This window comes from Lepisosteus platostomus, chromosome 8, assembly GCF_059453375.1.
Source record: "Lepisosteus platostomus isolate fLepPlt1 chromosome 8, fLepPlt1.hap1, whole genome shotgun sequence".
NCBI classification, from domain to species: domain Eukaryota; kingdom Metazoa; phylum Chordata; class Actinopteri; order Semionotiformes; family Lepisosteidae; genus Lepisosteus; species Lepisosteus platostomus.
This window is the reverse complement of record NC_142618.1, coordinates 16291201-16318796: the sequence shown is the minus strand read 5'-3', so window position 1 is coordinate 16318796 and position 27596 is coordinate 16291201. Positions and strand designations below refer to the sequence as shown.

The following is a 27596-nucleotide window of genomic DNA, read 5'->3' as shown; positions in this document are numbered from 1 at the left end:
GAAAAGAAAAAACAACAACAAAGAGTGTATTTTATCATGCGCACCAACTAATAATCAGCTCAAGATAAAAATCCGCAGGTGAAATCTCTTCTCCAGGGTGACTGTGAGGGCGGAGGTCCGCGAAACCGGGCGACGCCGGCAGCCCGGCTGACGTGCGGGCCAGGTAGGCAGGTCTGTTCCCAGTCGCCTGGGTGGAGCGAGCACCCACCCTGCGTGCGGACAGAGAAAGGACCGAGCCGCCTCCCTTCGCCTTGTCCCCACCCAGTGCGGAGCAACTTGGTACCTGGTCAGTTAGCAGAATACGCGTTTCGTGCTCTGGTGCGATCAAAAGCGAGTTGATTTATATATTTTTTGCATTATTGTTTTGCAAACTAGAAAAAAATTGATTTATATATTTTTTTTAAAAATGGTCCCAGGGGCGCGTTTCTTCGTCTGGTTCTCTTTCACGGTAAGAACTTTTTGTATTGTTGATCTCTTACGACCGAAACGAAAGTTGTGTGTCATAGGCGGTGTGGTAGAGCGAAAGATGATGGCAGGATGCATTTACAGTCACTTAATTCGAAATATAGCGGATATTTCTTCCGACTATCGTCTATCTCATCGATGTATTCGTTTAGTGCTAGTCCTTAAATTGCCGAGTTAATCCCGTAGTGTGCGAGTATACAACTAATTAAACGCGGTGAATAGATTCTGCGCCGACACGGGAAAACACTTGGATATTCGAGTTTATTCATCTATTCTATAGGATCATCATCTACTGTACGCTTTCTGAATGATAAATTTACGGACTGTGCTGAGATGAATAGGCTCATTTTATACAGTATACTTAATCGTTAGAGTGAAACGTCGGTTCTCTTGGAAGTGTTTTCCTGTAGAAGAAAAGGTTTTGCGAAACCTATAAATGATTTTAACGGAATATTCAAGGAAACTATATTGATATTTTTGTGACTGGAAATGAAGGACATTTTTTGTATAGGAAAGTATAGATGTGTGTGTGTGGAGTTCTGTTAATCCTAGAGTATTTAATATTTATTTAATATATTTTTTAATATTAATATTTTAAAATCTGCCTTTTCTCTAATGTGCCAAGATGGTGTATACAGTATATTAGTGTTTTTTCTATAAGGCCAGTATTTTCAAAGTATGAAGTCATGAGATCTATCACTGAAGCAGAGAAATAAAAACCGCGTGGAAGTTGGTACTGTACTATAGTCTATAGTATATAGTGAAAGGTATGAAAGTTTATAAGGTTTCCTGCTTGACTAAATCCCTACATCACTACAAGAGTTGTGCACGTTTAGTTCACACTACTTACACATACATTCAATGGTGATAGGTGTCTAGGTATTGCACAGAATATTCTTGGCTTGCAAATGTTGTAACTGTTCTTCAGAAAGGCGTAGATCTGTTCAGTACATAGCCTGAAGTAATTCAACTGGGAGTGTGTATTTAAAGAATGTCAGAACTGGGAAAGCAGTTACTGTAGTCATGTTAATTTATGAATGAAAATATTTATTAAACACCTTTTCAGTGACATGGGAATATATCTATATTTGCTTTCTGATTTTTTTTAAACTTCTCATTTTTCATATGGGAAAAGAAGTTGTTGCTAAAATTGTGTTTAAATTTGCATTTAACAAAGTGAACATCTTGCCTGTATGTTCATTGTCTTGGTTTGTGGGTGCCTATAATGCAACTAATGGTTTAAAGATGTGCAACCAAAAGAAAACTTCTCCTATTGTTTCTTTTGTGAAAATTGTAACATTAGAAATTGCCGTTGTTGTGTTCTTGACCACCCACAGAAATAAAAATGTACCATTTGTGTGTATATTTGTGAGAAAACGGTAACCCTCATCAGGAGAAGCAGTCTAAAGATGTAAGGAAGAATGAAAATGGACATTAGGGAAAGTTGCTTGGCTAATGTGAATGTGCTAGTGTGCTCACTAATGTGCTAGTGAAAGGCCTATGAATTGAAACATTCAAACTTTTTTAGCGGGAATGGAAGGGAATTAGTGTCATGAACACCACTGTAGTATGTAGCCTAGGCCATTTTAAGGATCACTTTTTAATTTTATTTTAAGGATCCCTTAGCTTTTGTGCAGCTCGAATGAGAGGGTATGCTAGCAAAGGCATTTACTTGACTTTAAAATCTCAGTTTGGGAGTTCGTCGTGATGTAAGCTGTAAATTTGGTTTTGAGATCACGGTGTTTCACTGAAAATCTTCAAGCGGCTCACAGGAGTCCTTCCTTGGTATACAGAGATACTTGCCGCCCTGGGTTTTTAGGCGTATTTTCTCGACAAGCGCTTCCACATTCTGAGGAGGGCATCAGACGTCCTGATGGCGAGGATGGCAGCCTGTTTCTGACCTGGAATGTGAGAGTCTTGGGCAAGGGAGCTAGCAGTGAGGGCTACAGACCACGTGCTGTACTGTATGCGCGGCGGGGTTCGTGTCGGGTGACCCAGAAGCTCACAGCAAACGTTGAACGCCCGACTTCTTTGATACAGCGGCATTCGCATTACAACAAAGGAACTAGGATTACGTTCCTCCTAGTACGTTGGAGAGATCCATTTTCCTTCCTGTGGTATTTTCTACAAAGTATGCAGTGTTTTCATGGAAACCGGTGCCCTTGATCGCTGCTCGCAAATGAGAAAAGAGTAGAAATTGAGAGTCAGTGCACGTGTTTCACACAAAGGCTTGTGCAAACGTGGAACTGCTGTGGGGCCGTGTTCTTGAGGAACTTTCCTTACTCCGGGAAAGGACTGGAAGAGACGCTTGAATCAGTTCGTGTAGGTTCTCGTAACCCAAAGCCCTAGACAAAATCACATTTCTTTTTGTAACCTTTATGTTCTTGGAAAGTAAAAGTGGGGCTGCATAATGACGATAAGCTCAAAATAATGCTTTCAGAACAACGCCTGTGTGAATGCACAATGTATACAGTGTGCTGAGTCAGGAATGAGATTGCCTCCTGTCTGCAGGATGACATGATCTCATCCTTTGTGCAACAAGTCTGCTGCTGGCTTTGCAGGAAAAAGGTTTCCACCTCAACCTCTTCACCTCGCTTAGATGTCTGCACCCCTGAATGTGTCACTGCTCCAGGCTTGCCCTGTCCAGTGACGGGCATTTCACACTGGCAGCAGGATTTAATCAGAACCCAGTCCGTTGCCCTGATTAAAGGCAGGCTGCACAGATCGCGGTCATAATCTCCGAAGGCAAATTAAGGATTTTAATACAGCATAACATTGTACCTTCTGGGAAGAATGTGAGTTACACCTATAATTCAGTCACGTAGAAAGCAGTCGATATGAAGTCCAATTAGTTCAGTGTGTGCTGGAAATCGCCATGATCGTTTCGAACCCGTTGTCGTAGCTCATGAAAGGCGTATCTCTCGTATGAATTGTTAGGGCTGCCATGCCTATCACTCAATTCGTCACTGCTGCTACTTAAAGTAAAAATTTCTGTATGAGTTTTGCTACTAAGAACACTGGAGGATCCTCTTTTCCTGTTGCAGTTTGTGCTTCTGTGCTGTCATTTGTGACTGTGCCACTACTAACTCTAGAAGTCTACTAATTCATTAATATCTAGCATGCATTTACATCTGGTAGTGTGATGCAGTTTGAAAAGTCATATGAGAGCAGGTTTTCTAGAATAGATTTCCATTGGTCAGGAAAAAAACCTTCTATCCCTTTGTCCTTCTTTGGTAATACTTCTAAAGCATCACCTTTTCTTGTATTTGTTCCAGTGATTCTAGGATTGCGATGTAAAAGAGCGCTTTAAGCACTTAACTTGCACCATTTTGCTTGGAAGGTTCTTGCCTTAGCACACAGTTGTTGAAAGCCCCTGCGAATTCACGAAATGGATTTATTAAATAATGTTTTCGATACCTAACCTTTCTGTAGGTGGTTGCTGTGTCTGAGGATTATTGCCTTCCAGCTACCCTACATGCAACAGTGCCCGAGGAAATAAAGATGGGATATATCGTCTCTAAAGGTAATGCAAATAATTCTGCATCTTTATTTTGAGAACTGTTAATAATTAACAGGTTGGGCAGTGCAGAAGAATTGCTGTTTCTTCACCTCTGCCAAATATAAAACTAGCTTTTACCAGATTATTATATTTAAAAACTAGAATGGTTTCTTACAGCTACATCTCTCCTTTATATAATTTAAAGGAATACTAGGAAATGAAAAGACTTTCACTGTTTGTAGCTCCTACAACAGCAGTATGGGGACTCTGAGTCTGTTTTTAAAGCCGAAGGCTTGCTGCGGATTTGACCTCCGATCACAGGACTGCAAATAGAGTGTGCAGCCGTTTGGGAAGCTGGTGTGCAGAGAAACGTTCATTTTGAAATCGTGGAGGGAACTGCCAGACTGCCCAGGGCTGGCATTTCACTGCAGTTAGTTCAGTGAGACGTCTGCGGACGTTAAAACTTTCAACTCTTCTTCCCTCCATTGGGAATCGTTGTGTAAGATGAGAAAGTTTCAAAAAGTGCTCTATGTGACGGTAATTATTCATGTTTCGGTGTCAAGCATGTGCCCCGGGGCTGTGGATCGTGGGTGAGGAACAGCCGATTTCGATGTATCAGCGTTCCAGGCTGACAGATTATAACTCCATTGAAATGATGATAGCAGAGTGATAAGATAACCAGATTGACCTCTGACAGCTGGGACTGACTGGATATTTAACGCTCCATTACGTGACTGAAACCTCGCATATTTGCAGCTGTTACTGCTAGCAGTGGGGGGCCTTTATACATTGTGGGTGAAATCCTCAGCAAAATGTCTTTTCCGGCATCTTGCGTGTCGAGAAGATAATTACGTTTTCCAAACGACTTGATGGCAGCCGTGCAGCTTTCTGGAGTACAGCCGATGTGGAACATTTCCACATCTTAAAAAAAAACAAAAACTGGAAACGTTCCCTACAGATATCTTATGCAAATACCGTACCTGGCCATAAAAGGTCGAAGGTCATGGTTGTGAGTTACTCTCTTGCTTTTGTGAAGATGATTGTTGCTGTAATTAAAGTAGGATGGGCCCTATCCACCTCCCTATCCATTATTGATGAACAGATCGGTACCTGAGGCTGTCCCTCGTCTCCTGGGTGTTTAGTCGATTTTATTTTGGTAGGCGATAAAAATAAAAGGCGCTGTCCATCTCTCCTCCCCCCTTTCTTTCACACCTTCAGTTGACTTGGGGCGGTGTGTTAACAAGGAGCTGCGCTTGACGACGGGCGACCCGGACTTCGCGATTCAGGCGGACGGGACCATAAGCGCTCTTCAGAACACCAGGATCCCCTCCGAAGGGAGGGCCTTCCTGATCCGGGTGGAGGGCCAGGAACCGGGACAGAAGGGGAAGGTGTACGTCACACTGTCTGCGGAACCCCAGGAGGTAGGCTGTCTGAAACCAGTGCCGCTGAATGGAGGAATGTGTGCTGTGGATCTGATGGAAATGGTTTTCAGATTTCTACTGAATGGCCAAAGGCAAACTGGGCTGGATTAAAATAATCCCGGATTTATGGGCTTGATCTAGGCACCTAAACCGTGGTTCTGGTTTTTCCCAATTCATTTCATTGGAAAGCCCTTTAGGAGAGGTAGAAATGAAGGATATTAATCATTTAAATGCTGCATGACTGCCTTGTCCCAGAGCAGGCAAAAACTTAACTGTCCTCTCCGTTCTCGGTGTTTGGGTGAAGCAGTTTTCAGTTAATGGAATAAAAGTCAGTTGTATCTTTTAGGTACTTGAGTTTGTGGTCGCTGCTTGGGTGCCATTTACTGTATTTCTTTTTGTTTAGAAATGTGATTAACTGTTTCTGATGATTTGACAACAAGAAGCTGGTCAGTACCAGCACTAAATGTAGTGTAAACTGATGTGTATGCATCACAAAATGCGCAGTGCTATTTTTTTGTTATTAATTCATAAACATTTTCATAATTATTCTGGAATTGAACATATTTTGTTTGAGCATTTTACACCTTTGCCTCCTAATTCAGAACTGACATCTTTTGATAGTCTAAATTAAATTAAACATGAACCATTTTGTCTGGTTTGTAAGATTTTTTGCCTTCGCTGTGCTTTTTTAAATTAAATGTTAATACAGCATTATACTTCATGACATTTTTATATACTTTATCACCAATGTCAATTGTGTCACCAGTTTTGATTTAGTCATAGTCTTAGTCAAGTTGACTAAAGTGTCTATTAGTCATAGTCACTTTCTAGTCACCCACTTTTAATTTAGTTAAATCGACTAAATTTTGACAATAACTAGTCTTACGTTTAGTCTACTAAAATAGAATTAGTTTTTGTCACATTTTAGTCCAGCAGTTTGATTTATTTGTCTAATAAAATGTATAAAGGTATTATAAAATGGTTTTCTAAGAACACATTTAACACATCTGATAAGATTCTGTCGAAAAGCGTAAGAGTTCGTTACACAATCTCAAGTGTATTGATCCCCGGAAAGGTCAAATATCAAATACAAGAAAAAAAAAGTGTCATAATTCATAATTAACCATAATAAACAATCTTGGCTTATAAAGAGACATCATATGAATCTTTCCTAAGAAAATCTATTTTGGCCCTGTTCATAATAATTCTTTACTTTTATACAGGTTTTTTGTATAGTTACAGTACTTTTTTCAAAGTAACTTTTTTTTCATAGTTTCAAAGCAGTATTATTGCTGATGTATTCAGCAGAGGCTCCTGCCAGTACTGACTTTGCAATAACTATAGGGGAATTGCTGCATGAGAAACTATTACCACCGGACTGGAGAAGTAATATAAAGTCTGTGTGCTAATGACGTCGTGCCAGTATCATGCTAACACTGTTGATAGTCCTGAGTTCGGGTCTGTTGCAGCATTTTCGCTCCACACGCCCTCTTCTGAAGAAATGAGTAAATGAGAAATAAATGTCTGTACGCGCTATAAGATGTTGGCGCTACGATCATACTTTCTCCCTTAGCTGAGCACCCAGCGCTATAAACAAACTGCATGTAATTAAAGAACATTTTTTTCCGATTGCCATTATATGCTGCTTAGCATTTTGAAAATAAAACATGAACAAGAATCGCATTTCTAACAGAGCGCCATTGCGAAGCTGAAATGCAGTGCATGTAGCACTTTAAAAGAATAACTTCTTATACATAAATTGTAGCCAAGAGAAAAAAAAATAGTCAATTCCTAATACGCAAACTGTAAAATTGCCAGTTTTTTTTTAGTTTGTTAGTTTGTTGACTAACATCTTTTTTTTTGTAGTTTTCAATTTTTAATGTATTTTAGGTTTATTTTCAGTATTGTTTTACAGTAGCTTTTTCTGGTTTGCTAGTTCTATTTAAAGTACTGCCAGACTCCAGTTCTTTTTGTTCCAGCTGAAAAGCACGGAGAAGCACAAGCGTTTCTTGCATCTTCGCGGCTTTTGTTTTTCTTAACCAGGTTTAAATATTTAATCCAATTAGTATGGCGTACACATCGCATTGTGTTAGAATTCGTGACATGAGGTGTGCGAAAAGACCGGCTGGAGATGAGGGACCGTCGGAGAACAAGAGAGCAGAGAAAACGGCAAACGCCTCTACTTCCGACTCTCGCCCTGTAGTGGCCCTGAGGCACCGCGCAGCCCTAGAATTACAGTATGCCCGTCACAGCCAGCCCGCTACGGGCCAGACAGAAAGCGACTGTGCAAACGGCGAACCTCATGTGACACGTCTCATTTCAGTATGAGTTTCAAACGGGTCATGCCGTCTCGTCTTATTGCACTCAAACAAAAGATACAAAGCAGTGCAGTCTTCGTCCTGGCAGATTACTTACAGTACGTGAGCGTTTCGTCTTCGTTAATTACCATGAAAAACAGGTCGCTGACGAACATTTTCATCAGCATTTACGTTGACTAAATTAACACTGTTTTATCACCACGTTAGCATGAAAAGTGAATTAGGTAGCGGTGTCAGCCTGAGTAGGCTGCAAAGGAACAGGTAAAGGTTTATTCCATGCTGAAAAGAGAAGTGACACAATCGTGTTTTGTGCTTCTTCACAGCTGAAGAATGCTCCATAGCCAAAATGTTGTCTCCTTTCTTTGCCTTTAGCTATTCTATCATAAGAACGTTTCATAGACGTAAATGCAAAAATAGCCTGAAGAAACAATATTTGAGCACCAGATTGGTTTTTTTCTTCTTGTAACTAGTTCAGGTTTATCAGTAGAAATCTAGTAGCTATTGTGTGTGGAATACAGATGGTTACAGATCTTGTACTGATAGCAGAACAGGCTAGGGACATAAGAACTGGACTCTGTTGTGGCAAAGAATTGAACTACATGTTGCCAGATTAGATCCCGAAGGGACAGTCAATTCTTTGCCTTATTAGTTATTACTTAAAACTTAAAAAAGAAATATTTACAGATGACAACATTGGTTCCTTTGTGTTTTTAAAGAGCTGCTGTTCTCTTTCATTTTGAAGGTACCCAGCAACAAAACCCTAAGGCGCACTAAAAGACGATGGAGTCCCCTGCCCTTCAACATAAAAGAAAACGAGATGCCTCCATTCCCAAAAAACATTGAAATGGTAACTAATCCATGATGATAAAACGTGTTATTTTATTGTATGTAATTATGTATAATAAAAGTTAAAAAGAGTCCCTCACACAGTTGAGTTATTGTCACTTGTTTAGTTGTGTTCGTTACTTGAAAGTCTTTTTGTCATTCGGCCGTAGTGTTTTTTAAGTTTCTAAGTGTAGGTTTACATTTTTTAGAGTGGGGGTTCCCAATACCTCTAGTTTGGTTGCAGCTAGTCTCTTCCTACATAATTGACCTTTTATTTCAATTAATAATATATTCTTCTTTTTTCTGCTTTCAAACACGTTAGTGGATTCCTTTTAGCTTTTCAAATTGTAAACAGTCTTTATTAAACTTATTTCTTCCATTGTGTGTTCAGTTTGACAGCTGAGAGTGAAAACCGAGGGGTGTGGGTGTCCCCGCGAATGGAATTGGGAATATTGTCCTGATCAGGGATATTAATTTTCTAATATCTGAAATGATTTTTTAGTAACTTTTGAGGGGATCATCTGAAATCCCTTTGTATAGTCAGTAGTGTGTCTTAAGTGTGTAGTGGTTTAATAATAAAGTTGGTCCAGTTCATCACCAAATTAGTGTTTTCACACAATAGTAATTCACCTTCGTTACTTCCAGTAAATTAACATTTTACAAACCTGTGTGCTAGGAAATGATTACTGCTCTCAGCACACATTCAGAGCTAGCTAGAACTCCGCTTTCTCGGTAATTGCAGTGTGCTGAACCTGACCTATAAAGAATTGGGGGAAAAAAAGAGCCATAGGTCATCCTGAACCCAGCTCATAACAGTACCCGCATTTTCATCATTACAAGGTTGAAATTAAAATCCTCCCATTTTCCCTTTCCATTGTAAAATAACAGATTGGATCCGATAGCGCCCAGGATAATAATGTTTACTACAGGATCTTTGGGCCTGGAGTGGATCAGGCACCTGTCGGTTTGTTCAGTGTGGAGTCGAACGGACTTCTAAAGGTGCACAGGTCTGTGGACCGGGAGGAAAAAGCAGAGTATGTTGTAAGTATTCCATCCAGTTACAGTTTTATTTCAAGAGGAATGACCGGGACAAAATTGCTCTAATAATTATACTACTTTAAATATTGAATTATATGATTTTAAATCATATTAAAGTGATAAAACAGACAACACATCACACGGAACAACAGAATGAGTATGCAGTGAATTAGGAAGAGGATATCCAAAGAGTAACTTATAGAGGCTGGTGGTTTCCCTAATCAGAAGCACATGGATCATACAGGAGTCATGGCAAGCTTGGGGCTAGGCTAACCGGAAACGTCTGGGGCTTGGGCATCACCAATGAGAGGCTGTTAATTTAAAATAAAATAGTGCGATGCAGTACACAAACACCGTGGTATACGTCTTGTCAGAGACATGTTTGCTTTCATGACATTGAAGTTAGAAATCCAACGTCAAATGACTGAAAATCCCTTTCATAAAGATGTGTTGTGTGTCTTCAGTTTACAGCACGGGTATTTAGTATAAGCACTCATCAGGAAACGGATCAGCCACTTCCTGTCACTGTAAAAGTTGAGGATGTCAATGACAACGCACCTGTGTTTGCTGGCCCGCTTACATATTCGATTCTTGAGCATTGCTCTTCTGGTAAGAGTGATATTCATACATTTATATGTATATACTGTAAATAGACACGTTGTGTAAATAGATGTCTGTACATAATAGGGAAAACAGTGCATAATGTATTGGCAAAATGATTGGATAAACTGTTTACAGAAAGGTTTGGTTGGAAACGGTATACTTCAAATATTTATAAGCTGTAAAGTCCTAGTCATATACATTTGTCTAAGCAACATTTTGAAAATAATTTCCGTACAGAGAATAGTAATTAGATCATTTTATGGAGTACTTACTGCAAAAGATGTAAGCTGGTGTGAAATATGTGGAGACAACTGCTGAATGTTATATTTTATTAACCAGTAAAATGCTGATAGTCATTTTCTGGGCGTTGTTGCGCTCCAAGTAAACTTTTGTGCACTAGTATTTCTTTGCAAACATCAACAATTTAACGAATCCTGGATTTCATTTGATATGGATGGCGTTCAGGATGTAGGAGTCCGAACAATGAAACAATGAGCCATGTTTGTCTTGTTTTTTTTATACATTTTAAAATGTAGGAACTTCAGTGGGAAGAGCAAATGCTACTGACAGAGATGAGCCGAACACACTTCACACCAAGTTAAGATACAAACTCCTTTCTGGGGGCGACCTGTTTGCCATTGACCCCTCAGACGGACTCCTCTCCACCAGGTCCAGTTCCCTCGACAGAGAGGTGAGTTTCCCCCTGGGTTCTCTTTACTCTTTTTCCTTGTTTCACCAGTTTGCTTGATGTAAAGGGGAACTGTAACGCTCTTTGTGTATCTCGGGGTTAGAAAGAATCGGCATTTCAAACCACAATAAAAGTAAGATGTACACAGCGACTTTTAAAACCTCCAATTTGCATTGCAAAATAGCTGAAAATTTTCCAGGTGTGCTCAGCACCATGTTCTGAGATTCAGAACGAGGCAGCGAAACCTACAGTGCCGTGATGTGGCGCTGTGACACTGTAAACAAGCAGGCTTGTGAATACATCTCCTCAAATCCAACAGAAATAGCGTCTTCAAATTTGAGACGGTTTGGCAGACATTTAACTTACTTAATTCACTTATTTCTGCGGTGAATTGTTAGCTGCACAACCCTTACTTACTCTCTCGTACATCACAGTACGGAGACTAGTGAGCAGGAAGGGCTGCATCACGGTGCAATTTGTGGGACCTCAAATGAAAGTTTTGCGACAACATGGCGACTTACCTGACTTTCACAAAGTTTACGATTCTGTGCTTAATTTTAAATTAGTACATATTCCATAGCATCGATGAATTTATATTGTTAGTAAGATGTAAAAACCAGTCTGAGAAATTGGGACTGTAGTTCACCTTTAAAAACTGACAGTACTGTTACACTGACAGTCCAGTGTGACTTAATTGCATTTGAATAACTGGCTCCGTATATTGTAGAATGATCCAGGATTTAACCTTAAGGCTTACCTAATCTTCTAAGAGTGTGTGCATTAAGAGTATATACTGTAGATTAAGAGGGCATTAGGAGTGTATACAGAACTTTATGAGGTATGAAAGAAGGCATGTCAAATAGGTCCTTGCTGTGATTATAGTGCCGTTTGTTTGACACTTTTGTCTTCGTCAGCAAGATCTCATGCATGCAGAAATAAAGAGACTTGTGATTGCGTTTTGCTTGTCTTTGATTGCATGTGTTGTACTGTACGTCTGCTCCATCAGTGTTCTCTTGCTGTACCCAAAGCAAATCCCCCTAATTATTGTTGTGTGGCAATAAAAATTCTGCTTCTCATTCTAATCTGAATTGCAATTCCTAAATGTGATCCAATCCTGTCCAGTAGAGGACCAGAGGTTTCTGGTTGAAATAGATTTTTTTTTTGCGTGAAAGAAAAGTATGAAGAGGCCGTTCGAGTTCCTTACAAATAAGGCTGTAAAAAAAAAAACAGAGAACTTGCATAAAGTGATGTGTCGGCAAAGACAGACTAGGCCAGGTTTTCGAAACATTTTTCATCTTCAGCTGGAGAGAATAAGAATCGCAGGCCATTGCAACTTGCCAAACGCCTCCACTTAGCAAAGCTGACCAAATCACTCATGCAGACATTAGGATTCGTATAGGATGCTGACATTGGAACCTATATCAGTGATGGCACAAACTTTGTGCTGGCTGGGTCTGGCGAACCTCGAAGACCGTACTTGACTCATCGCAGGGCCGTGGCATGAAGGGGTCACTACCTTCACTTTGCAGTCGCCAGTGTGGAAACGTGAATCCGCTAGTTTGAACCGAGTGCGTTTCCGGAGTACGGTGCGGTGTCATTCATCATCCTTGCCAAATGCCACCGTCAGCGGGGGACCCTTCCACACGAGCAGGAAGGCTGCCTTCTGGTTTACGTCCCGCGCAGTTCCTTCTCCTGCGCGCAGGCGGTGAAGCGATGCCCGAGGTACCGGGCTCCTCCCTGCCCACAGCCGCGTCTAGAGCGAGCACCGTGCGGCTTTCACGACCACGCTCCTGGGAAGTCGATGCACCAGCAAGGAGCACCTTGTGCAGTTTCACTGTGGAAGGTGCAGAATAGTGAATCCATCCCTCATCTTGTCATGCTTCAATCGCCTTGGAGGCATGCGGGTCTTAAAAGAAATCAAATTACTCTCCACAGACCTCCTGTAGGTTAGTTACCCACTCACTATCACTCACTAGATAGGAACGTAGCGAATATTTAATAGCGGATTTCCCGCCTCTAATTCTCTGTGCCACCAGTACCGGAGGAGAATCGGTACTCTGTGCTTCGTTCAGATGGAACTTTGTGTTTCAGGTGAAAGACAAATATGAAATCATACTGGAGGTCCGCGATATGGATGGGCAGCCGAAAAGCATGTTCAGCACAGCAACTGCTACTGTGGTCTTGGATGACATAAACGACAATCCACCGACATTCCAGCAGGGTTCCGTAAGTTCCGAGGTTCTTCCTGTGCCTTAGTCTGAAATGTCTCTTGATTTTCATTGGAACTGTTTGCACCACTGAACACACCTTTTTAAATTTGTGGTGTTTTTCTTCCTCCTCTGCCTCGGGCTGACTTTTATGAACGTTGAATCCAATAGACCAAATGCTTTGTGTTTAAGATGCTGTCGGATCCCATTCGACTCTGAACCCTTTCGAGCTAAACCCCAACTCAAGCGCGTGCTTCCAAACACACATTGCTTTTTAAATCATTCAGAAAAGAACTTGTATTGCGGCACACTATTTTTTTTGGCTCCTGCAATCTTTTGCTGCTTTACAGAATATAAATACTGGAAAACCTATGGGCTCAGAGCAGATCAGCTGACAAGGGTAGTAGCTTAAAGTGTAGGATCGTAAGAGCCTGGGTCTCGCCACTAGTTCGCTCTGTGGAAACACTTATACTGCGTGTGTTCACATGTTTACTCACACCTGAAACTTTTTTAATGGCTAATTATCCATTCTGATAATTATCGGTTGTAGTACAGTTGTGTAAGCATGCAGAAAACAGACCTTTTAAGACTTTGAATCCATTCAGATTAATCAATCATTCCATTTTTTTTCGTTCTTTTTTCTTTGACAGTATAATGTGAAAATTGAAGAAAATAAGAACGATGTTCTACTTCTTCGTATACCGGTGGATGACAAGGATTTAAAGAAGACTCCCAACTGGAACGCAAAGTACATTATCACAAAGGGCAATGAAAATAGTAATTTTAGAATAGAAACAGACCCTGAAACAAATGAGGGACTTTTATATGTTTCAAAGGTTAGTATTTCACAGTTTATTTTATATATATATACTGTATATGTATTTTTTGTGTATTTCCTAAACACACTACTGATGATGATGATAAACAGAAATGGAAGTAATTAGAATTAAAAGTTTAAATATTAAAAGTGCAAATAAGTTAAAGCATAATAACAGTCATGAATGGAAAACGTTCAACTATCACTGCGGGTCAAACAAGGAATCACAATGTGCTCCACTTGGATTATTAAAATACAGGCAGAGATACCATTTTAATGTGGTTCATAAGCGATCTTGTTATACGACGGATGTGTAGAAATCAAATTCTTTTCAAGTGAAGGTCACTCTGTGCAAGAGATTGTCACACGGTTCTGTGTTTCATTTGGAGCAGCATGTAAGATAGGGACAAGGCTGTGCTAATCTGGCACAGATGACAGTAGAAGCAGCCAAAGCAGAAAGCCCACACTGGAAATGTTAACACTAAGGTCATTAGCAAGAACTGAGTGAACATGTCTCGCAGGCTTTTTATAGCGTGAGTCTGAAGAATGTACACTGGTTGCTCATCGTGATTTCCAGATTTCCACACAGCAAGATTAATTTAGCTTCTGTTGTACTGAGTACAGTATATCAAGCACTTTTCTCTGGCTGACATAACCACATTTCTTCAGGAACACACTTCAGTATTAACATTTTTTTAATAAGATGCCCAAACTGTTTACGAAATGCAGTCCTTGTATCATTATCTTTCTCAGGATGAATTAAGAAATGTGGCATGTTTTGAACAAGCACAAAGTTTCATGGGTTCTGCTCATTTAGTGTGTATGTGACTGTCGATGAAGTGTGTTAGCTGGTCATATTTTGGGTGTGGTGCATTTACAAAATACTACAAGCCATGAGAATGTTTGGTCTGCTGTGCTGTCATATGGGGAAAACCCGAAGTGTGGATCTGAAAATAGCAATACAAAACAAAACTTGATTTAGAGGAACTATAAAGTATTAAAAGGTTAAAACACTGATTTTTAAATGCTGGTTTCTTGTTCACCTTTAGGCTCTGGATTATGAGAAAACCCCTAATCTGAAGTTGGAGGTGTCAGCTCAAAATGAAGCCAAACTCGTTGGCACTACGGCCCCCTGGGCATCCATTCCTGTAGACGTCACTGTAATCAACGTGGATGAGGGTCCCGAGTTCTCGTCTCCAAACTTGTTCCTCAGAATTAAAGAGAACCTGCCCAATGGTACACTTATTGGGAGGTACACAGCCACTGACCCAGAAACTAAAACGAGCAGTGGCATAAAGTAAGTTTGTTCTGCTCCATTGAATCTTAACACGAACATTTCATGTCAATGATAAAACTGACATTTCTAGTGCTTTCATTAAATGTTAAATGCAGTCATGCCTACATCTAATCCTCCCTTAGTTTTCTTCAATGTCATAGCAACTTATTAAGATTCCTACTCTTGAGCATTAAATTAGCCTAGATGTTTTTAAAAAATATACTCTAAAAGTCCACCACACAGGACTAGAACAATTTAACCAGTAAAAAACAGCTGTATATAGCTAGTTTAGGTTTTGCAATGGGACATATACCTTGTCTTGATATTTAACTTGTTAAGCCTTATTAAAGATATTTTATGGTGTATTGTACTTAGGTATGCTCTCATATGTTCTTAATTTTGAATGATTAAGTTTAGTGTGCGTTCCAATCATGGATAGATGTTTTCATGGGAGTTTTTCTGTAGAAATCGAGGAGTTCTTAGGCTGTCATTTTCAACAAAAGTGAAAACTAAAATGTTTAATGGTTTTATGTAACCACGCTTGCAGCATTGCAAAAATAACAAGTATATCCATATACTGTAAGAAAGTAAAGTAAGAATAAGTATGGTGACATTCTTGTAGCTTTCTTTTCAAAATAATAGGTGTAACACATAATGTTATACATTTTCACATTAAGTTCTGAATCTGAATCTGATGCGCAAGATTATAATTAACACTTTTAACAACTGAGAAATGCAGTCCTTGTTTAATTAACTAGTAGTTCAGAATTCATGGAGTCCAGGGTATGTCTGCACCATATCAGAGCGTGCTAGAAGATAAGGTGAATTGCATGATTTCAAACTGTATTGCTTGATGCTTACAAAAAACTTTCGATACCGTTGTCTTGGAACAGATGTTGCTACAGTATGTAAAGCAGTAACATTCGTGACCCGTGTTATTAATATCTCACAGTACATATAAACAACTTCGTTCAATCCGTGTTCTGTAATGCTCCTCTAATGTTGAGACTCAGGTTCCAGGCTATAGTAGACATTTCTGTGTGTATCTTCTCACTATGTGTGGAGCATGAAAACTGTCACTTTTTGGATGTATGATCTTAGAAAAATAAAGAATACAAATTTGGGAAATTGAATTAATGTCTGGTAGCAGAGCCACGTCAAGTCTTCTTGGCAAAGAATCAAAGTTTTTGTAAGGTTTTACAAAAGTACAGTGGATGGAGTTTGTATTGCCTAGGTGAATTCAGATTCATTGTGTTTGAACGGCGCCACAGCAATCAAATGAGTTTCTTGTTTCATTGGCTCCATGAATGGAATAATTAGAGTTGGATCTGTGTGAATAATTAGATAGATCTTGGGGGCTGGGTTTGGAAGGCAACCTCCCTATATCCAGAAATGTGAGGTTGGACTTCACCTGACAGGTGTGTGGAAATCTCAGCCGGGAAGAGGTTACAAACCATTTCTACACATGGAGAAAGTTCAAGACCGCAGTCCCTCTACCCAGGAGCTGTCACTTCTTACCAAAAGCAGGGAAAATTCTGATCATTTTATTTGACTGCTTAGGTACTACAAATTGTCGGATCCTGCGTCATGGATTGATGTCGGCGAAAGCACTGGAGAGCTCAAGGTTGCTAACGTAATAGACCGAGAGTCATCGTTTGTGAAGGACGACAAGTATAACATTACTGTGCGTGCTGTAGACCAGAGTAAGTTACGTTCACTTACTATGGTATCCAAATAGTTTTTTGCAGATTATTTATACGCAATTGATGGCAGTTGTGACATTAATAGAGAGTACGAATGGGCTTCTGCATTCCTATTTTGTTTTTACCTGTACTTCTACAGTTTAGGACTCATTTTTGGTGGTCTAGCTTATATCTACAGGGTTTAAAAATTATGCGTTTTCAGTTTTAGCTGAAATCGTCAACTGTCATCAACTTTTTTGTAAAAGCTTGCTTGACCTGGAGATCCCGAGACTGGTGGACTGGACTGAGTTGTGAAAATACACATACCTCCTACTTCGCTCTTAATGTTCTGGTTCAGTTTCTCCAGAATTCCTGGTTTTCATCCAGCTGCAAATCTTAATCTTTTCTTTCTGCTGCTGTTCATAGAGTTGATCTATTTGATGTTTGGGTTGTCAGCGTCTTTATTTCAACTGCTTTTGGTATCGGTAATTTTACAAAATGGAGCTAAACTAGAGGCTTACGTTTGTTATAAGCTGGCAATTAATTTTTTTTTCCAGATGCCTTGGTATGCTTTAATAGGTCTTAAAACTGAATTCATATTGGATCAATTTATATTTCACTTTTAAGAATTTTGGTAAAACCATTCAATTTTAATTATCTATTTATCTATTTTAAAAAATGTTCTTGGTTACTCCCATTAGACTTTTAAAAGTTATCTTCAACTATTTCTTTGTTTAAATCCTTTCACAAATGGGGGTGCAGAAACGAACTTTGTTTTAAATTGTTGTAGGCTCCAAGTCGGCCACTGGGACTGTCATCATTTACATAGACGACGTCAATGATAACTTTCCAGAAGTCACTTCCAAAGATTTAATCATCTGCGAGCAGCCGGGGAAGCCGGGCTCTGTGAAGGTAGAAGCCCGGGACAACGATGAGGATCCATTTTCCGCACCTTTTACTTTTACCTTGGCTGGAGGACAAGATGAAAAATGGAGGCTAAAAGACCATGAAGGTATACAGTGATTCTGAAATTAAGGACTGCGTGGTCAAATTAGAATGTCAATTTTCATTTTGTAAACACTTGTACAAAATGTATCGTTTATATTTTTTTTATGATCTGTTTCCATTCCGGTTTCCTCCCACAGTCCAAAAAAACATGCTGGTAGGTTAATTGGCTTCTGGGAAAATTAGCCCTGGTGTGTGTGTGTGAGTGTGCCTGTGTCCGCGTCTCGGTGTGCCCTGTGATAGACTGGCATCCTGTTCTGTTAGTACCCTGCCTTGCACCCACTGCTTGCTGGGATAGGCTCTGGCTCCCCCATGACCCTGATTTTGAAGAAGCTGTTGGAAAACGGACAGAAGGACGATCTGTTTCCATTTAAAAATGTGAGATTGCAGAAAAGGTGCTAGTGAAAAAATAACTTTTCTTGTCCACCTTTACTCTCAGAAGTGACGCCTGTCCGTGGATAACGTTTCATCAGCTTTGACAAAAGCTTGTGTTATACTCTCATTTGACTTTGTGTGAAATTCTCTCTTAGAATCCTCCGTTGTACTTGAAGCGGTACACGAGCTGCCCAGGGGAACGTACACTGTACCTTTAATTATCAGCGATCTTCAGAGCGTTGGGAATATGCAGAGCGTGACCGTCAGGATTTGCAAGTGTCTTGATGGGGAGTGTCTGGCACAACAGAGCTCGGCTGCATTCGGCACGTGGGGAATCCTGGCCATGCTGTCGTCTTTGGCTCTACTACTTCTCCTGTGTAAGTACAACTGTACTGGACTCACGGGTACGACAGAGAGTAAAAACACAACTGTACTGGACTCACGGGTACGACAGAGAGTAAAAACACAACTGTACTGGACTCACGGGTAGGACAGAGAGTAAAAACACAACTGTACTGGACTCACGGGTAGGACAGAGTAAAAACACAACTGTACTGGACTCACGGGTAGGACAGAGAGTAAAAACACAACTGTACTGGACTCACGGGTAGGACAGAGTAAAAACACAACTGTACTGGACTCACGGGTAGGACAGAGTAAAAACACAACTGTACTGGACTCACGGGTACGACAGAGTAAAAACACAACTGTACTGGACTCACGGGTACGACAGAGAGTAAAAACACAACTGTACTGGACTCACGGGTACGACAGAGTAAAAACACAGAAAGTTACAGTAGATATAGAGGGCAACATGCACTGGCGTGATGCAAAACAAAACCCTGATAGTCTTGAACATGAACTCAGATATCGAGCAGAAATGTTCAATCTTGGAGTCTTGGATTAATTGTACACCTTGAGTGTTGTGGCAAGATAACAATTTTTCCGCTTTGTGTTGTGAAATGTAGGCGTCTTTCTGGTTTTTGCATGCGGAACGAAGAGAGAGAAGGTGTACATTGATGCCAGTGACGCGACCGACGGCATGCTCCTGAAGTCCAATACCGAGGCACCGGGCGAAGAGGTCATGGTGGGTGTGAGTACAGTCTGCAGCCTCGATATCAGTGTGGTTTTGCAGATAGGACCTATAAGCCCTGTCCTCCAACTTCCGCTAGCGAACGCAGATGACGTCGGTAGAGTTCAGTTAAATACTAAGCCCTAGGTGTCCAACCAGTTCAAACTAATGGACGCAATCAGTCACTAATGTGTAAGCCACTAAATAACTTTCTAATTAACAAAAAGCCACTAAGAAATGTCTGTATGGCAACTGATTTCAGCTGCTTCATGAGGTTTTCACTACTTAGTGATTGCAGAGAAGAAAATGTGACAGACCTTTGACATCTCTGTGTTCCTCATCAGGTTTGTAGTGCTCACCTTTTCTCGAGTGTAGTAGACATTCCCCATTTCTGTGTGTCAGAGTGTCTTGTTTCTTTGATTAGAAGCAGGCGAAACTCTTCATTTAGATGTTGACTTTGAAAGGCACAGGGCAGTATACACAGAAAATATGTTATCAGTGACCTTCCATCTGTTGATTGCATGTCTACATGCTCAGGGGGATCAACCAGATTAAATAATAAAGAGTGCTTTGCAAATAGTCAGCAACAGGTACTTAAATACAGGAGCAGTGGGAATTCGGATGTGCTAGGCTTTGTGTCTCTTGCCTGTGTAACATTACCATTACCATAGGAACACTTTTGTTATATTTAACATAACATTAGGAGTCCATGTGTACTTGGTAGATAATATGATGTTTTGTAGTAGTGAGTGTTGTATGTTTCAAAACGTGTTATCTGGGACAAGACAGGTTTTTCAAGGCAGGTTTGAAAAGTGAGATGTGTGTTTTGGGAGTTTCACTTAGTAGTTTCTTTTCCTTGTCAGAACAATGCTGGGGACAGACTGTCCCAGGCAATGTCGCCCTGTTAGTCTCGCTGGCAGTCCTACCAGTTAGTCCCTCCACTACTTTCTATATCGTGTCGTGCGCGATCTTTCGAAGTATTGCACAGGCTTTCTTCACACCGCGGTACCGTGCCTTAGAAGAAGATGAGAAAAATAAAAGAAAGTGAGAAAAATAAAAGTTTATCCCATTGCTGAAGAGAAAAGTCACAAGGTTTCGGCTGTGAAGCCTCTTCAGGATCTTCAGGAGCCTTCTACCGATGTTATACCTGAAGAAGACTCCACAACCGAAACATTTTTTTTTTCCTTCTCCTTTCAGCATGGAATAAACCTTTTCACGTTCCTTTGCAGGTTAAGCTTGCTGACACAGCTCCCTACTGGAAACTGAGAGGGCCTAGCTGGTCTGTTTAGTCCACCCTGGTGTACAAAGTGCGTTTTTTATATTTCCCTGCTCTTGCTGTGCCTCAAGCACCAGTGTTAGAGCTGGGGAGACGTCTCAGTGCAGAGCTGCAAGGTGTATTCGTCATAATCCACCGTCTGCCTCGTTTCCACCAGGCTTGCGTTTTCTGACAAGTTTCCTGAGCGTGTCATGCTCCGCTACCACTATTGAAAAGGAAACTCCTTTTCCAGAAAAATGGGTTTTCTATTTTAAGAAAGGGGAGTCTTCTGTTTCAAAAGGGGGATTTTGTGAGATTGAGGAAATATTTGATGTTGGATTTCATTGTTCGCACAAAAAGTGGGAAAACTCAACCTGTTTACAAAGTCCCAAACGTGGGCAGAGTCCGTGTTGCTTTTGCCTGAAACATTTTGATACCAAAACAGTTGCACCCGTTTGCTTTCTATGACCTAAACAACGCATTAAAAAAAAGCAGTAGTTCATCTGCCTGCAGTTCACTGTACTCATTTTTTAAGTCATTTGCTTGTAATGAATTTCTTTTTGACGGGCTTCATCAGAATAACAAAATTGGAAGTACTTTTAAAATGGGCAACGGGAGGCACTTCTTTATGCAAAGGGTGGTGGGAGTGTGGAACAAGCTGCCCAGCCACGTGGAGGCAATATTTATAGTCTGAGATTCTCATTGGTGTCCCTTAGGTCATGCTTACTTTCCTGCAGGACCCGTGATCATCTCATTAAGAGAATGTGAGAATTGCAGATCAGATGTGGAGTTCAGTAATGGTGTCTCTGTAGGTCTTCCTCTTCTTGTACTGTACCTATACTGGACAGCTCTGTCTCTTTCTTCAACCACTTTCACATAGTTGTATGTGAAAAGGCCTGTGAAAGACTAGAAACCCGGCAAGATGATGTTACTGGTTTGTAAGATTTGCTATAAAACAGAACGTGATGTGAGGGGAGTAGAATAGTTGAGTGGATGGGAGCTGTAGTACCTGGTGACCAGCACAGCACCCCTGAGGTTTCTGAAGTTTATGCAGTTTTGAATGTGAATCAGAAGGTCACCTTGTTTCAACGCCTTGTGCTCTAGCTGTACCTTGTCAAACTAGGCGTGCAAATGATTGTTTTCCAGGTTGTAAAACCTGTGTAAATTCCGTCCAGCAAAATCCCCCCTCGATTTACCAACCTTTTTGTTTTTGCCTCTCAAAGAGTTCCAACATCATGAGGACGGCTGTGAGCGGAGCCGGGCTGGATCAGAAGGGGCCGGAGGTCTTCATCAATGGCAGCGGGAAGGGAGGAACTTTGAATTCCAACAATTTCTCCACTATGCAGAGTACCTACCAAACGTCCGGGAACATGTTTCTGAACAGCGCTTACCCCAGCGGCACTGGGAACTACAATGCCTCCCAGCTCATGCTGGAGGAGCAGTATGGAGGCGTCCACGGTGAACTGGCCGAGCACACCAACACCTGGAGGGCCAACGGCTTGTTCATTAGCAAGGTGAGGCTCTGGGATGGGTTCGGAATGGTTTTTCCGAGACGCGCTGCTTTTGATGCATTTTTCCTACAGCTTGGTCCCATTTCACAGCGGTAAATGCCAGTCTGGAAAGGTGGCACATTCACACTTTTGCTTGGTCGCATTCTGGGGTCTTTGAAGATATGAATCTTAAGAGGAAGGCCAGTGGTTTTTGTGCTTTGATAAAACCTTGCGGTACTATATAAATTGGAGAATACGGGACTTCTAATAGTGAGATTCTCTGTGATTCCACGTTATCTAAAAAGTCAGACCCCTGTAGAACTGGGACGTGTCATGGAAATATACTTATCAAGGAAGCCTCGAGAGAGTTCTCACCTGAGTAAGGTCTTTATTTCAATATTGAAATATTGGGAGTCCTGCTGTCACTCTGCAGAGTGCGTCAGAGACTCAACTTGCTACACGCAGCACAGGCTTTTTATGAAGATGTTGTAATGCAGCGGAAAATACAGCACTTAGTCCCCATCGAATACTTCCCCTTTCCTTAGGACAAGAACGTTAACAACAGAAACGAAAGAAGAAGCGCCAGTACATATTTTGCCAAGCTTAGCAGTTGCACTCGGCTAATTTGGTCATCTAGACAGTACATGACGAACTGTCTTCTGACAATCTGCACATAACTCAGCAGTTACATCCTTGTTATATATTTTTCTAAAGCTCTTTACATTTTAAGAATCAATTTACCCATTAGATTTCCATTTCAGACGTCTTCCAATGCAACAGAACTATCTGATCAGAAATCTCGGCGCTTAGTGACTGAGACAGTCACTTTCTTCTGTCTCGCTGGTGTGATGAATAGCACATTAAGAACTGTGTTCTGCTCCTCCCCCCTCAGACGGGTTTTAAACATTTTAATTGTAGCAGAATGAATAATGACCTGGCCTTCACATCTTTTATCGATGATTGTAGTTGTCTGAAGAAGTTGAAAGCCATGGTTCAAGAACATTAATCTTTTTTTGTTTTTCTTTTTTTACACATTTCATTTTGAAAGCATTTGCAAAACCTTTAGCTCGGCTGAAATTATTTTTTTAAGTGAATGAATAAGTGTGATGTTCTTTTATGAAGCATTTCGATGAGACAAGATTGGATGTTTTGGTATTTTTAACAAGCAAATATGTACTTCATGTACAGCCCGTGTATCATTATATTAAACAGCCATTTGTCTACGCGAATTCCTCTGCGTGACCTGAAATAGCTTCTTTTCACATCCCTCTTACCTAGGGAGACTTTATTGACTTCTCATTTATCCTGAACAGCATTGTACCATATATCCTTCAGGCACCACTAGAGAAATAACACCCTTGTCTCTGTGTGGGCATGTTTCTCAGTAACACTCTTTGTTTTCCAGAAACTGAACTCCTTCCTGACAGAGCAGGATGACCGCTACGCCGACGACATCATTCACTCCTATCAGTTTGAAGGCAGGGGCTCGGTGGCTGGATCTGTGGGCTGCTGCAGCGACCAGGCTGTTGACGAAGGATACGACTTTCTCAACACACTGGGGCCGAAATTCAGAACTCTGGCGGAGGTTTGCACTAAGAAGTGATTGTGTTCATAACGCAGTTTTGACATCCGTTTCATTGGGCTCATTGAAATGCTGTAAACATTTACAGTACGGTGTAACCCCGGCGTCCTGGCCAAATTTCCCATCGGCCTTTATCAATCATGGCCTCCTAACAATCCCCCTCTATAAATTGGCTTCATTACTCTGCTCTCCTCCCCACTGATAGCTGGTGTGTGGTGAGCGTTCTGGCGCACTATGGCTGCCGTCGCATCATACAGGTGGATGCTGCACATTGGTGGTGGTGGAGGGGAGTCCCTATTACCTGTAAAAGCGCTTTGAGTGGAGTGTCCAGAAAAGCGCTATATAAATGTAAGCAATTATTATTATTATTATTATTAAACCGGGCTAAAGGAATTCTGCCTTTTCCGATGACCGTGTCCTGCTACTCTGCGGTCGGTTTGATGAGTGGGAGCTGGATGCGGTATTTCTGCAATGTTAAGCACTGGTGGTACTGGTTTGTGTGCATATTCTGAGGTGATTTCCTACATGTTGCTAGTAAGTGTATTTTAATTACAGGCTCTCTGATTGTCTAATGAAATGAGTACATACACCGTCAGTGTTACTAATTTAAGTAAATGTTCTTAGGCTCAGCAGTACACTCCATATACAGTACACTGAAAAATGCTAACATCAATGTTCAGGCTTTGTCACTTTTCTAACACTATAATGCGTTTAGAATTTACTTTACTTCACCAATATTATCAGATACTTAGAGGTGGATACATTTTTTATATCTTTTTTTTGGTAATTTTTAATGAATGTAAATATTGATTGTGACGGTCTTGTGCTTCTCAACTTCTGTCATTTTAGAAGGAACCCATTTTACATCCTGCAGGCAGTGTAAATTTGTAAATAGGAGCAGGGTGAATGGTGTGAGCCTATGGCAGGACAGCCTGCGTTTCGGGCTCTTCCCTTGATCCGCACTGTTGCACTAGATACCAGCTGAATGATGTGGAGGAGGGGGACTGTGCCTGATGGACACCAGCTCCTTGTGAAGTGCTGTATCATTTCTAATGTCCTCAAAGAGCAGCGTCTTCAGAGAATGGGAATAAAAAGAGTTGTTTTCCTAGACTGCAATAATCCCAGATGTACAGTAAGATATTGAGGGATCCTCACAGTATTAACAAAAGGTTTTTTTTTTCTTTCTGTGATGTCTAGATGGGAAAAAAAACTGGTTATCTGGTGTTCCACTCTCAGGTTTTTGTTCATAAGCTAATTAAGCACTGGGAGGAAATGGGACTGTGCCTGGACTTTGACATGAGACAAAAGAAAATTACAGAACAATTACAGAACTGAAAATGAAGATCAAAAAAAGATAAACTGGGCCCTGTTAAAATATAAAACGTTTGTTGCCATAAGTCAAGTTTTTTTAGCAACTCACTGAAACGGTTGTGTCTTTCTGACTAAGCTTAATTGAAACAATCATGGGGGTTTGTGCAGCACTTTTTTTTCCTTTCAATGATCTCCAGGAGAGAGGACACTCTACTGGATGTAGTTTGTTGAGTTAAAGATTAATTTGAAGATGGTAAGCTAATTTTCAAGGCTGCAGGTTTAATCATTTATAAAGGTTATTATAAAGATTGCCATTTCTACTCAAATGGAGGCTGCTCCACAGTCAGACGAAGTTTGCAGATTCAAGTACAGACGAATTTGCAGTAACATTCAGAAACGGACCATGAATTTTAATCTTATCACAGGTAAATAAGTACATAACCTAATTTTAAGGTAATACTACCCAGTGAAATTAACCTCTTCACATAACTCTTGTGTAGGCTTAAAACTGTGATTGAAGCTTTGGAGGTTTTTTTAAAGTGGTGTGCAATGGTTTCAGTTGTGGGCAATGTGGAGCAGCCTGCTGAGACAGTCTCTCGGTTTCTTTTATGTCTTTTGTGGTTATACATCTGGTTGTATAAAGAAATGAACTGTAACATTGTAACCACAACTGTGTAGTTTTTCCTGTATTTGTTTTTGCTTTACTATTGTTATTTTTGTACTTTTAAACTTGCATTTTTGTATGAGCTGTTCTTAAGAAAATACGTTTTGAAACGCACCCCTGGAAGTATCTCCTTCTTCTCTTCAGTTTCAGTCTGATCTGCAGTGTTAAAGTTCCAGGTTTCATAGACTTCCCGTGAGCTGCATGTAAGTTTGACTTAATTTTCACGAAGTGGGATACCATCATATCATTAGCATGCTTGAACTTCTGTACAAGGAATGCAAGCACTTAACATGCTTGTGCACTGTCTGAAGTATGCTTTCTAGGTTGCTACTCCATATTTTAACCAGGACATTCCAGAAACCAAGCAGCATTGTTCCATTTTACACATTGTGACTGCACCACCAAGTGGACTCACCCCATTATTGCACAATTCACTTATTAAAAGCATACGAAATGGGTGAATCCTCTAAGATGTGCTTGCAGGCTTACTGCACAAGTAAAACTACATGATCGTTTTGAGAACATTTGGAGGAGAACTAACCTCTTGTTACCCACACTAACATTGAAACAAGTTGAAAGAAAAAAAAACACATTGCCCTACGTATCCATTTTAACACCTTTATCAGTACAATATGAGTGTTTACCAAGTAGGCAGTTCTGTTAAAGCAGCAATCTAAGATCAAATTGCTCTTGCCCTGCACTCAGAACAATGGCTTCTTTCTGCAATTCCTTATCATAATCCGTATATGCTGTTTTAATGAGTAGTGAAGGCTTCAGCTGTGTGTGCAGACTAATAGGTTTATCTTCAAATTTTCTATGGGATTGTTAGCCTTCAGGAAGGCTTGCCCAGTTTTCCAAACCATTTAACCCAGCCCATCTTACTGGCTCAGTGCTTAAGTTTATTGTATTGACAGTAATGAATCATTGTCATAGAATACTGTTTCAGTATTCAGTCGCTTAATACTGTATATTCAACATAGGTGAAGAGAGCTCCTGATACTCAGAATAACTGAGTGTTGGAATTCAATACATATTAAGGCATCAAGTGTTAGTCAATATATATTTTTGTTTATCATGGTGGGATTTATTCTTTTTTTCTCCTTTTTGCATAGTAGTTCACCATCTCAATATAGACCGTATAAAGATCACACTAGAAATCTCAACATAAAATGTAAATCTTAAGCATTTGTGTTACATTAAAGTTATTGCAGGTTGTGAACCGATTTAGTCACTGAACTATACTGGCATCAGTTCTGTATAGGTGAATGCATCTTGGCTTTTTCATATTTGAGTGTTACTATTATTAAATCCACTTCAGTTCTGTCTAAAGGTTCATTACAATATTTACAAAGCTGCCTAATTTGACACTTTAATAAGAGCTGAAGCCATTTTAGACAGGTGTATATAAGTGGAAGTATTTCTTCAGATTATTCCATATTATTGTCTTCATAAGCATCACAAGCCTGGTTTTACAGAACAGCAGTCACATCAAGATGTGTTCCTTACATTTCCCATAAGGTCTTATACCAACCAAGAGTTTGTTTCATATTCTCACTTTTTATTGCTATAACAGCTGTTCAAGTCCCTTAATTTGTGAGCATTTTAATATGTCACTGTTCATTTGATACTTTAAATAGGCTTATTCAGCACAAGGTCAGCTAAAGTTATTCCTAAAATATGCTCAACCCTGCCCTCCATCCTACAGGAGAGAAATTGAATTTGGTGTAATGGATAAGTAGTTTCATGTAATGTGCAACTCTTAAGTATCTATTTCGAATCTCACAGGGTGTGGGAGGAGTGGTCTGTATTCTGTAGGGACCCCTGGAAAAAGTTATACCAGGCTCCCTGCTGCTAGACCCCTTCAAACTTCTACAGCAAGAATCAATGGTAACAGACCAGCCTGCTCTGTTAGTTTAGTAAGATGGGATCACTTTTTAGGAATGCACGTTATTGTACATAAAGCTGGATAAGTAGACCGACAATCTAAAATTGCGAACAAGCAT

The 27596-nt window shown here is 40.4% G+C and overlaps 1 protein-coding gene across 2 annotated transcripts; it reads left to right on the top strand.

Moving 5' to 3' along the window:
* The first annotated feature begins 225 nt into the window (after positions 1 to 225).
* dsc2l (desmocollin 2 like) lies at positions 226 to 25707 on the top strand. 2 transcript variants are annotated; one of them, XM_088642653.1, is made up of 16 exons: positions 226 to 448; positions 3898 to 3988; positions 5183 to 5385; positions 8446 to 8550; positions 9417 to 9569; positions 10031 to 10175; positions 10706 to 10860; positions 12949 to 13083; positions 13715 to 13900; positions 14931 to 15178; positions 16718 to 16860; positions 17630 to 17851; positions 18375 to 18596; positions 19188 to 19312; positions 21770 to 22060; positions 23442 to 25707. In XM_088642653.1, exons 1-16 carry the CDS (start codon positions 407 to 409, stop codon positions 23637 to 23639), a joined length of 2664 nt encoding a protein of 887 aa, XP_088498779.1. In that variant the 5' UTR covers positions 226 to 406; the 3' UTR covers positions 23640 to 25707. The 2 variants fall into 2 exon arrangements, with proteins under 2 accessions (XP_088498779.1, XP_088498780.1); XM_088642654.1 differs by having other exon boundaries at positions 228 to 448; positions 19188 to 19306.
* Positions 25708 to 27596: the final 1889 nt, after the last annotated feature.

What these genes read in the sequence shown, in the direction of transcription:
- dsc2l (XM_088642653.1), top strand. Translation starts at nt 407, where the DNA reads ATGGTCCCAGGGGCGCGTTTCTTCGTCTGGTTCTCTTTCACG. An exon ending in TCGTCTGGTTCTCTTTCACG is followed by an intron (nt 449 to 3,897) that starts GTAAGAACTTTT and finishes ACCTTTCTGTAG; the next exon opens with GTGGTTGCTGTGTCTGAGGA. An exon ending in AAAACGAGCAGTGGCATAAA is followed by an intron (nt 15,179 to 16,717) that starts GTAAGTTTGTTC and finishes TTGACTGCTTAG; the next exon opens with GTACTACAAATTGTCGGATC.